A 12,389-nucleotide genomic window follows, 5' to 3' on the forward strand; every position below is an offset into this window, starting at 1 on the left:
GTGGGATTTTACTTGATGCCTGTTGTGGCTTTCTGTGTAAGGTTAACTTAGTAGTTTACTGTATGCTTACGTATTAGAAGTATCTCAAGATGTTCCCGAGAGAGAAATAATTTGAAATTCCATCATTGGAGTTGGTATTTTGAAAGAGTGCATTTTCTTTTTCCAATTCCACGTCTTTCTAAATACCCCTGAGGATTAGATGACTTGCTCTGAGAGATACTGATTAACCAAAATAAGCAGCCTCTCATCCCTGACATCACTTAAATTTGGAAGCCATTTAATTGTAAATAAATGTCCCATGTGGCCTATAGGTGAAATCTATGATTCATTTGAACCATGTACCAGCACACACACTGACTTCAGGATTGGGTTGGGAAAAGCCAGAGGTAGCTCTTTTGACTCGTTTGAAATTGAAGCCGGCAGCCTGTTTCTTAACCTCTAGAGGGGGAATGGGTGGAAGTCATCCCGACTGTTCCAGGAAGAATAGAGTCGGAAACCGTAATGTCTCCCTCGAGTATCAATAGTACGCCCAGTGGCTGTTGCAGTTCATGTGTTACCTTGCAAGATACTTTTTTTTAAAGAGCACCAGTCTCCCCACTGAACACCCACACACACCTTCTAAAGGTCTTATCTTGCTTGTCAGGGTCAAAGCTGTGTATGATGAGCGCCAAAGACCTGTGTAATGTTGTTACCAAATAACTACATAATAGGCTATGTTGGTGCCTCAGTTTTTTTTTTTTTTGCCACCAAGTGTTTAGGAACTCCAAGATTACTACAAATAGGGTGCCAAAGGGTCGGATGCATGAATATAATGTCCCTTGTGTGTGTGGAACACATTTTGAACTATATCCTGTCCCGCAAATGTTTTGTTGTCCACATTGATCAGGGTGACTGGCCTATAGTTGTTCACTAGATATTGTTAGCGCATAGATTTATTTTCTTATTAATAATAATAATATGCCATTCAGCAGACGTTGTTATCCAAAGCGACTTAGTCATGCGTGCATAAATGTTAGGTATTTGTGGTCCCGGGAATCGAACCCACTACCCCTGGTGTTGCAAGCGTCATGCTCTACAAACATAGCAACAGAGGACCATAGAGAGGCGCGCACACAAGGCTCCTTGTGATTGATGAGGTCTGGGAAAAGCATCTCAAATGGGCCAGAGACTTTGTTCCTAACTGGAAGCACAGATTGTAGGCTTTCATTTGTGAGTGTGCCGGTTATTTCCCTTCTTGTCATCCACTCCATCATTGAGCTCTACGGGTGGTTATGGACCATCGTTTGACAGAGCAACCACAGTTGGCCATAACAGAGTGATTAATGTGTGTTCGGATTTTGACCCCCAATTATATTCCTAGCGTGTACTGTAGTTGCGTATGTGCACCAGGTCATGTTGGCCGTACTGATAAGATACTTGGGCTCTTTCTAAAAAAAATATATATTCTCCTTCACTGTACTGATCTGCAAGATTAGCTTCCACCATAGGGTTTCACCTGTCAACTAATTTACAATCAGTGCGGATGAAGGGGAGGAGATGAGAGTACAGGTTTTGAAACAATTGAGATGGAGGTCGTGTTTTGTTTTTTCTTTGTTTGCTTTGCAGTGGAGCAGGTCCCTACAGAGGCCTACACCATCCCACTTTCGCAGGCCGAGGTAATACAGGAAGGAAGTGACGTCACTCTGGTCGCGTGGGGAACACAGGTGAGACGTGGAATAAGGAGCCATGGGTTGATTCTACATACTCGACCCATAGAGGAGATGGAGCTATATATCTATTTATGACTGTGCATGAGTCATGACCTTAGCCAGAAGTCATTGTTTATGGTATGGAGGCGGGCAGAGTAGGGACATCCGCATTACATCTTGGGTCTTTGACATTTTTAAGCCGACACGGACGAGCCATGGATTACCTCCTAGCTCCATCACAAGCCCACGCCTCTCAACAGGGGTTGGTGGTTTATCGTGTCTACACTGACGTCTCCGCTGGACCGATGCTGCTCCACAGTGTTAACAGTCCACGTCTACACAAGGCCTTCCATTGTCTTCAACTCCTGTCCCCCTGATTTATTTTCCTGAGGAGAGGATTATGGTCTCTATAGCGCTCTTGGTGTCGTTGCCCCTTACAAAGATTATGCTAGCCCACTTAATGGGCTTAACCCACCCAGAGAAGGAGACTAATGTAGGTACAGCTGAAGAGCAGAGGGGGTCTAAGCCTGAGGGCCTGGAATAACTGGGAAATCAACTCCTTCAAAGCCGTCATTTTGCAAAGATGAAAAATCCACCCAAGTAGTCGAAATCGGGGCTTTTTAAAATGCCACCCCATTACTCTGGTAATCCATCAGCCCTCCATGGACGAGTGAAAAGAAAACAACTCTCAGCAAGTGGAGCGGTCGGAACCGCGCCTGGATCCTGCCGTGAAGGCCTGCTAATGAGCGTAACAGAGGGGTTCATTTTGCCAGTCCTGAAAATCCCTACTGTTATATTGTGAAGTTTCAGAGGACCGTTGGCATTTTATTGCGCACTTTAAACCTGTTCATATGTTGACAGAAGTACCAGGCTATATCATTGCTTCAGCAATATTCAGTATATTAGTAGTCGTCTCTAGCAAGGTTGACTAACACCAGAATAGAATATTTATCTTTTTAATATGCCTATTGTAGACTCGTGTCTATATGGGCTAGAAGCCTATAGATTGCTGTGTTCCTTTTTTTTAATCAATTGCCTGTCTGATTTATGACTCATGACTATCACTCAAGACCCACACATTTAATAGATTTTATTAATTAACCCTCACACACATTCATAGACGAACTCAAAGCCCTGATGCACCGTTTAGGGATAACGATGGAGCCAGTATGTCCTGCTGTTAGATTGCCGGTGATTCACAGGCACAGCAGTCTAATCTGCCAATAAACATGGAGTCTATCCAAGCAACTTTCTCCGTTAGTCCAAACTGACTTGAAAGTTAAGGGGTGCTGTGCAGTGGTTTTCTGCTGACTCTAAAAGGGGTTCTTGATGTTATTATGATGTGTTCTAAAATCCATTCTGGATTAGAATGGAATACATGGCCTTGATCGCTGACTCCTGCCTTGCAGATTCATGTGCTGAGGGAAGTGGCCAACATGGCTCAGGAGAAGCTGGGTGTGTCCTGCGAACTCATAGATCTACAGACCATCTTGCCTTGGGACACTGAGACTGTTTGCAAGGTAAGACGCATGCTAGGCTATATACATTTGCGTACACACACACACACTCAGGGCTGGGTAGGTTACTTTCTAAATGTAATACTTTAGTTACTTGTCCAAAATTATTAGCAGTAACTTAACTTTTGGATTACCCAAACTCAGTAACGTAATCTGATTACTTTCAGTTACTTTTAGATTGCTTTCCCCTTAAGACATTAGACAAGACTCCCTCAAACATCAAAATAAAATTGTATTTGTCACAGGCTTTGTAAACAACCTTTGTAGACTAACTGTGAAATGCTTACTTACAGGCCCTTCCCAACAATGCAGAGAAAAATATAGAAACAATTATAGCACAATTAATAATAATAACTTATATAAACTTATATAAACAGGGTAACAGTACCGAGTAGATGTGCAGAGGTTCCAAGGTAAATATGTACATATAGGTAGGGGTAAAGTGTCTAGGCAGCAGGATAATTAATAAACGCTGGTAGCAGCAGCATATGTAACAAGTCAAAATAATTAGTGTGAAAGATGGTCAATGAGGGTCCGTGCAGCTATTTGGTTAACTATTGATTAGTATTATGGCTTGGGGTAGAAGTTGTTTAGGGTCCTGTTGGTTCCAGACTTGGTGCATCGGTGCCACTTGCCATGCGGTAGCAGAGAGAAAAGTCTGTCTTGAGCGGCTGGAGTCTTTGAAAATGTATAGGGCCGCCTTCTCACACCGCCTGGTATAGAGGTCCTGGATGGCAGGGAGCCTGGCCCCAGTGATGTACTGGGTCATACGCACTACCCTCTGTAGTGCCTTGCGGTCGGATGCCAAGCAGTTGCCATAGCAAGAGGTAATGAAGCCAGTCAAGATGCTCTCAGTGGTGCAGTAGTACAAGGATTTGCGGATCTGAGATCCCATGCCAAATCTTTTCAACTGTTTTATCCCATAGGCTGGGATCCGCACTATGCAGCTGAGGCAAGAGCGCATTTTTTACAGGCTGTCCACTGGCCTCAAAAATTATTGATATGCAGCTTAAACTTCTTCAATTCAACCATTTGAGTTATACATATCCAATTGTGAACAGCCATCCACAATTGCCACAATAAGTAAGGCGCAAATGGCTAAATGAGAGGGCAGCAGTGTGATTTACATCAATGCGCTATGTAGATATCAATAATATGTAGCCCGTAGGCTACATCACTGCTGTTGTCCTTGCCCTTAGAGTTTTTATTTTGTTTGTTTGTTCTTTGGATGACGACAACGGTTGCACTATTGGAAGACATGGCTTGGACAGTAGGCTACAAAATCCTATTCCTGCTCTTTTCCCACGATCCCTCAAACACATTTGGTGTGTCATCATAGTGGTCTCTGGTCAGACTTCCTCAGGCGGAACAAAAAACATGGCTGAGGATTATTTCTGTCTAATAAAACTCTTTTTGATTGGCTGGGCCTGGCTCCCCAGTGGGTGGGCCTATCCCCTCCCAGGCACACCAATGGCTGCACCCCTGCCCAGTCATGTGAAATCCATAGATTAGGGCCTAATTAATTTATTTCAATTGACTGATTTCCATATTTGAACTGTAACTCGGTAAAATCTTTTTATTGTTGCATGTTGCGTTTTTTTATATTTTTGTTCAGTTTAGTTGATGGTCCCTGCAGTAGACTGTGTAATTTAGCACTTACATTTCCCTTCAATGTGGCACAGAAACCATGTTATTTTTCTCTATAGTGCAGTTTCTGCCGTTCCTGATTGATTGAATTCCAACTTTATTCTCCCACAGCTGGTATGATTTCATTAGGGCTGTATTTCTACTTTGCCGCACGATTAAAGTAACCGTAGCACTCACTCGTGTTATTATGTAATGGAGGAGAGAAACTGTTTTGTTAGCCTTTCAAAGTATTCTAATGATGTCTTGAGTTTAAAGTTATGGTCCATTCAAGCCTAGAGGAATGGGGGGAGAGGAGGTAAGCGAGGCCTGTATATTTTGTCCACATACAGTGCCTTCAGAAAGTATTTACACCCCTTGACCTTTTCCATATTTTGTTGTTACAGTCTGAATTTTTTATTTTTTTGTCAATGGCCTACACACAATAGCCCATAATGTTAAAGTAGAATTAAGTTAATAAAAAAATTTAAAAAAATGGAACAAATTAATAAAACAATGAAAGCTGAAATGTATTCAGTCAATAAGTATTCAGCCCATTTGTTATGGCAAGCCTAAATAATTTCAGGAGTTAAGATTTGCTAACAAGTCCCTTGATAAGTTGCATGGACATTACATTTTTTTTAATGACTACCTCATCTCTGTACCCCACACATACAATTATCTGTAAGGTCCCTCAGTCGACCAGTGAATTTCAAGCACAGATTCAACCACAGACTAGAGAGGTTTTCCAATGCCTTGCAAAGAAGGGCACCTGTTGGTAGATGGGTAAAAAAAGAAGCAGACATTGAATATCCCTTTGAGCAGGGTGAAGTTATTAATTACACTTTGGATGGCATATTAATACTTCCAGTCACTACAAATGTACAGGCCTCCTTCCTTACTCAGTTGCCTGAGAGGAAGGAAACCGTTCAGGGATTTCACAATAAGGCCAATGATGACTTTAAAACAGTTATGGAGTTTAAGGGAAAAGAATGCCTGTACCGAATACAAATATTCCAGAACATGCATCCTGTTTGCAACAAGGCACTTAAGCAATACTGCAAAAAAATGTGGCAATGCAATTCACTTTTTGACCTGTATACAAGGTGTTATGTTTGGGGTAAATCCAATATAACAAATTACTGAGTACCACTCTCCATATTTTCAAGTACAGTGGTGGCTGCATCATGTTATGGGTATGCCTGTAATTGTTAAGGACTGGGGAGATTTTCAGGAGAGGAGAAAAAATTTACGGAATAGAGCTGAGCACTGGCAAAATCCTAGAGGGGGAAAAAAAATCAATGGCAAGACCTGAAAATGTCTCTCTAGCAATGATCAACAACCAATAATGGGCAAATGTTGCACAATCCAGGTGTGAAAAGCTCTTAGTCTTACCTAGAAAGACTTACAGCTGTAATCAATGCCAAAGGTGCTTGGACAAAGTATTGACTCAGGGGTATGAATACTTATGTAAATGAGATTTCTGTATTTCATCTTTAATACCTTTGCAAAAATGTCTGAAAACAAAAACATTTCGCTGTCGTTATGGGGCATTTTGTGCAGATGGGTGAGGGGCGGAAATAAATAATAATATCTATAGATAGAGATATCTAACACAGCAAAATGTGGAATAAGTCAAGCCGTATGAATACTTTCTGAAGGCACTGTATTTTGTCACCTCCCGAGATGTGTCAATGCCATGCATTTTAAATGGCCCACTTCAAACGTGCCACATACTGTTTTGTTGTGAACGTGGCAAGCCGCTGGTGACTCGATACCGGATTGATTTTTATATTGCCTGTTTTATCATGCAATTTGAAAGTCCCTCTGGTGAAGCACATGACACAGTTGGTAAGCTCTGCGAGGCCTGGCGCTGCCAAGTAAATCTTATAACTGACAGTTAAGGCACAAGATGAAAATTGTGGTCACAGGCCGGTAATTTAATAGGGAGCCCAATTGGAATCGGTGGCATATATTATTATTTTCTTGGCACCAGGGGCGCTTCAAATGAAGTGTGCAACAGTCTGTTATGGGCTGTTTGTTCAGAGACAATCTTCTCAAATAAACGGGGTGATTTTCAGCATTGGCCGCTCCATTAAACCGGCTCTATGAAATTGAATAGTGTGTTTATATACCGCTTATGGTTCTCGGGGGCAAGGCCACCGTCTCCACACTTGTCTTCCTCTCCACTGTTTTCTCTCCTCTCCTTCAGCTAAATGTGTTGTGGATTATCTGTCCTCACACCTTTTTTCCATTTCCCCTTTCCTTGCCAGTTTATAGCCTCCTATCTCCTCATTCTCTTATTACGTATTCTTCTGTTTTCTCTTGAATTATGTCCTCACTCAGTCCTATAGCCATAAAATTCAAATGCCGACAACACTGCCTGGGAATGTGTTGTTGTCTCTCATCCTCAGTGTCTTGCCCTATGTGACCCATGTGGCATTATTTGAAGGTTGTGGTTGATTAGAGAACCTTTTAATCACGCAATTAACTGGAGAGGATGAATTAACCACAGGCGAAATAATCCCCATGTACCCGATTTTTGTCATGAATGCAACGTTAAAATATTTTGTTTTATCTTTTAATAAATCTGAAGCATAAAGAACTTTATGTTCCAGATGTCAAATTAGGAACAAATGCGGGTCTCTGTAAAAATGATGTTTTCAGACAGTGGGGCCAGCTAATGAAAACAACCCTGACATGAAATAGAATATTGTCTCCTTTTTTTGCACAAAAGGTGGGTTAGTGGACAGGGAAATGGGGTTCCGTTAACCAGAAATGTCTATGCTGAAGTACTGTGTTTTTAATTTTTGTCTGTCTTAGCAGTGCATGTTTTGGTCACAACGCACAATAAAACAAATGCCCCATGTTTCAGTATCATCATTCCCACCTGTGCTCTGCCTCTACAATGATTGTGTGTGTGTCTTGGTGTGAAGACTAGACACAAGTATTCATCCACTGAGTGAAATAATGGATTATTTTTGTTTTATACTCCTGGCGTCTTCGTTGGGAAGTGCTGGCTGCTGAGCGGTTCAATTACAGGTTTTGACCAGTGTAGGTTCCCTTGGGTGCTACAATGTATAGCACATGAAGGTTGCCTTTGAAACGAGTCTACCTTTCCATATCTGCATTTGAAGAGCAAGCTGATTGTACTCTCATTGCACAGCAATTTAGGGGGGCATAGCTGCCTGACGATAGGGAAAATATTTCACTTTTATGGTTGGTTTTACTAACCCATATTGAATAAATCCAAGAGTAACAGAGAACTAAAAATGTTATTTCATTAGCATTGACGTAACTGGGATTTCAGACATCAGGCCAGGACTATCGAGTCTGAGTGGAACCTTTTTAAATCATATGAACTGCTGTCCAGGAATATGTCTACAAAACTAAATTATCATTCATCCTACCTAAAAATGCAATCTAGTCCAGGTCCCTGCTTAATCTCTGTGAAACAGACCCCTTATGTGTGCTTACGCTACTCTTTCTGTCAACTCTCTGACTACCCAGAATCCTCCACTTCCAATCCTAAAGTAGGCCCTATATTCAAAGGTTAGGTGGAGAGTGACTGACTGCAGACTGACAGAGGGCTAGCCCTGAGTGAGCCCTGCCTGCCTGCCCTGGCTCTGTGGCTAGAACTACTGCTGATGCTGAGCCTTTTACAGACACTGGGGCATTCACGCAAGGCAGCTATGGCAGGAATGTCCACATGCATTTACATTTAGCATTTTTGTATATTGTTTCAGGGTCAGCCGGCCCTACAAGTGTTTGGGGCACAATTGTCACAAACCTCTTCTCTCCTTCTCTTGACTCACCCTACTACTGAGCTCTCTGACAGACCAGCTATTTTAGATTTACAGGGGACGACTGTGGCCAGAATTACACAAGTCACACAGCCCTCTCTCGCCTTAGATCTTTTGCTACTAAAGGGGCGATGTGACATTTCATGAAAGGATTGCTCCGAGGAATAACTCTCAGAGCATTGTGACCTCAATCTTCATCCTGTTCCATCTGAGTTGGCTTCCTCCGTTGTGACTTCCTAGGATTCATTATGTGCCAGTCTATATGCTGAGGTAAGGGGGGGAAATGGCACAATTGGAACCATCAGAGGCTAGTAAATAGTATTATTCTCTGATCCATTGATTTTGATTGTCAGTGCTGTTCTTGGCTTCAAGTACATGTCAGAAAGAATTCAGTCTGCTTTTTAATTCAGTGGTTCGCTTGATCTCCAGCGTTTCCAGGAATACCTACGTGCTTTCACATCGGCTTGCATTAAATGGGTGATAGGCTCATGAGCAGACGGAGTGTGTGTACACACACGCTCAGCTTGTTGGTCTATGGATGCACATCCAAACACGGACGCACATTCAATTAGGACTTCATATACATCTATGAGTCACAGTCGGCTCCTGCGTCTTTCAACAGCGGACATCCATGCCCAGATTGACCACGATGTCGATATGAGTCAGTTCAATCAGTTCTTATCTCTTTGAGCCTGGTGGGTCTTTATAGAGGAGTGTCCGTGTGTGTCTCTTAGTACATGTGATCATTAACACGATAGCTCTGGGTTTCCTGTTCCCTCCATCCGGAGCCATCCACCCCGGTGGTAACCGGCGGCGACACAGGGATCTAAATATACAGTCAAGTCGCTTGTTGACAAAGGGAATAGACAGAAATTGCTGTAGAAATGGAGAGAAACTGTATTTTGTCCCGCTGTCTGCGGCAGTCCAGTAAATGTAATAGTCGTTCATTTAAGGGATAAACAAAATGACTGGTTTGGCCCTGCCAGACCCACAGGCTCAAATGATATAATGTGGAAAGTCTCCCTCTCTCTTGCTCCTGGGTCAAAAGCCAGTGTGGTAATTTATTTAAAAACCCATATCATCCTCTTTGACAGACCTTCAGTCTTGTTGTTTTGAGTTGCCTACATCTTAAGTGCTCTTGAGCTGGCTTTTGTGCAATCTAATTTTGATCTGACATTTCTACCACATTGTATAGCTCATTGTCCATATTCAATACTTAGTCCAGTTTCGTATTAGTGCCTAGTCAGTGATTCAGAGCCATTTTCCAGGCCTGGTCAGACTCCTATCTGGTCAGTGTGAAACCGCCTTTTGAGGGTGTGCAGTCAGTAATAGAGCGGTGGCTCAGTTAGCAGTGATTTGGAGATGGCTCTTCCCATGCCGCACAAACCAGACCCGTCAGCCAAAAGGCCTGGGAGCTGGAAGACCTTGAGGAGCTCAGGCCCTCTCCCTACAATGAACCTCTTAATACTTTCCACCCATACCTTCAGCTCTCTCCATTGAAATATAGCTATTTTGACTGCTTCGTCCTCATGACACACAATACCCTTCCAGACTGGGTCTATCCAAAGCAAAGAAACTAGCTAACATGATCAAGATGTGGCTCGGGCTCATGCTTTGAGGTTCCAAGCTCCATGCGCGCAGGTCCACTATAAAATGCATCGGAGGAAATTCACGGTAAACGTATGTATTTGTTTGATTTTTACAGTGAGACTTGGAAAGGCGTTTTGTACCCCGGCCCTAGTCTGTGCGCTAGGCGTCTGGAGGGTTCATGCTCAATTCTTTAGTATCTGGACGGCAGAGTTCATGTACTGTTTAATTTAGTTCTGTCCTCATTGCCTTAAGTCAGTGGGTTCAAAGATTTTTTTTAAAGACTTCTTCTCAGGCTCATTTTAAGGTCACTAAAGCGCTGATGAAATAAGTTGTTCCACTATGAACAACCAAGATTAGCTTATTTCACCTGGGATTGCTCTCACAGCAGAGGGCCATGGAGCTGACATTATAATAAGATGGCATATCCCTTCGGTCACGGCTGGGAAATGCTATTTTAGAAATCTCCTTGTCTCCCATCTCTCCTCACACTTGGTCATGGTCTGTTAACTCTTTCTTAGTCATCGATATCCCCTTTTACTTGACTTCTTTTACCTCTCTTGGCCTCACTTGCTTACTCTCCCCTCTCTCAACATCGCTATTGTTATCGCACACAATATTTCTTCCTTTGGCATTTGTCCTCCTCTCAGGCAGCAAGTCCATGCTGGTTTGGGAGTCTGCAAGTCCTATCTGCTCCCATAAAACACACCTTTCCCATTTCCCCAGCCCCAAACTCGGCACACATTCCACATCATATGGTGTCCCTTAATGACCCCTGGAAATTGTGTGTGTGTGTGCTCACTTCTCCCTCCTCCTCTCCAGAAATATGTACGACTTTGCCAAAGAAAAGCCAGAACACCCACTGTAACAGAGCAAAAAGTAAAGAAGAGAGAAGACTTAACCGAGACCACTGACTTTCCGCAGCATGGAGGAAACTCCTGTCCTTCACCCTTCTGCTACCTCAGAGCACTGCTGCCACAGATGGAGATTGCTGCTGGTGTGTCCTATTTGACAAGTAGAAAGGGATGTGTAAACATGAAACAGCCAGTGATATGTTCTCCCTGTCTGCTCTGAGTGGTGTGGGCATAGCGTGTTTTCTGAACTTGGTTACCCGAGGGGCTGGTGTTCCCGGCAGTCGGCACTTCACACTGAGGGCTAACACCTGCCATGGTAACAGAGATGTGTTGGCAGGTGCTGGCTGGCCGTACCCTGTTTCATTAGTTTATTCAAAGTTCACCGGAAGTGGAACATTTAATTTGAAAAGCCCCAGGGTTGCATGGGTACGTAAAGGCGTGGATATAAAAGGTGTGATTGTCACTACAGAAGCTGTATATTATCCATAGTGGATTACCATCACAGTCACTCCATTTGTCAATAGATTAATTTGTAGCAGTGAATGGAAGACGTTAGGCTGTGTGTACGGTTTTTGGCCATATCTTGACCAAGAAAATATCACTTAAATCCGTATCGGCCTAGAATTTTCACTACCGTTCAAAAGTTAGGGGTCACTTAGAAATGTCCTTGTTTTTGAAAGAAAAGCATGTTTCTTGTCCATTAAAATAACATGAAATTGATCAGAAATGCAGTGTAGACATTAATGTTGTAAATGACTTTTGTAGCTGGAAACGGCTGATTTTATAATGGAATATCTACATAGGCGTACAGAGAGATCCATTATCAGAAACCATCACTCCTGTGTTCCAATGGCACGTTCTGTTGGCTAATCCAAGTTTATAATTTTAAAAGGCCAATTGATCATTAGAAAACCCTTTTGCAATTATGTTAGCACAGCTGAAAACTGTTGTGCTGATTTGTAAAAAGCAATAAATCTGGCCTTTAGACTAGTTGAGTATCTGGAGCATCAGCATTTGTGGGTTTGATTACAGGCTCAAAATGGCTAGAAACAAACAACTTTCTTCTGAAGCTCATCAGTCTATTCTTGTTCTGAGAAATGAAGGCTATTCCATGCGAGAAGTTGCCAAGAAGCTGAAGATCTCGTACAACTCTCTTCACAGAACAGCCCAAACTGGCTCTAACCAGAATTGAAAGTAGATTAGTGTCTAGTTTGAGAAACCGACGCCTCACAAGTCCTCAACTGGCAGCTTCATTAATTAGTACCCGCAAAACACCAGTCTTAACGTCAACAGTGAAGAGGCGTCTCCAGGATGCTG

The 12,389-nt window shown here is 42.7% G+C and overlaps 1 protein-coding gene across 1 annotated transcript in view; it reads left to right on the plus strand.

Annotated features, from left to right (window-relative positions):
• The window catches only part of LOC139367080 (2-oxoisovalerate dehydrogenase subunit beta, mitochondrial-like), a 74,391-nt gene that overhangs the window by 22,904 nt on the left and 39,098 nt on the right, over nucleotides 1–12,389 (plus strand). Inside the window, exons 7-8 of the mRNA XM_071105101.1 lie at nucleotides 1,606–1,703; nucleotides 3,098–3,208. Of these exons, the coding sequence (XP_070961202.1) occupies nucleotides 1,606–1,703; nucleotides 3,098–3,208 (209 nt within the window). The remainder of the gene's footprint in view (nucleotides 1–1,605; nucleotides 1,704–3,097; nucleotides 3,209–12,389) is intronic.

The sequence above is a fragment of the Oncorhynchus clarkii genome, chromosome 2 (genome assembly GCF_045791955.1).
Source record: "Oncorhynchus clarkii lewisi isolate Uvic-CL-2024 chromosome 2, UVic_Ocla_1.0, whole genome shotgun sequence".
NCBI classification, from domain to species: domain Eukaryota; kingdom Metazoa; phylum Chordata; class Actinopteri; order Salmoniformes; family Salmonidae; genus Oncorhynchus; species Oncorhynchus clarkii.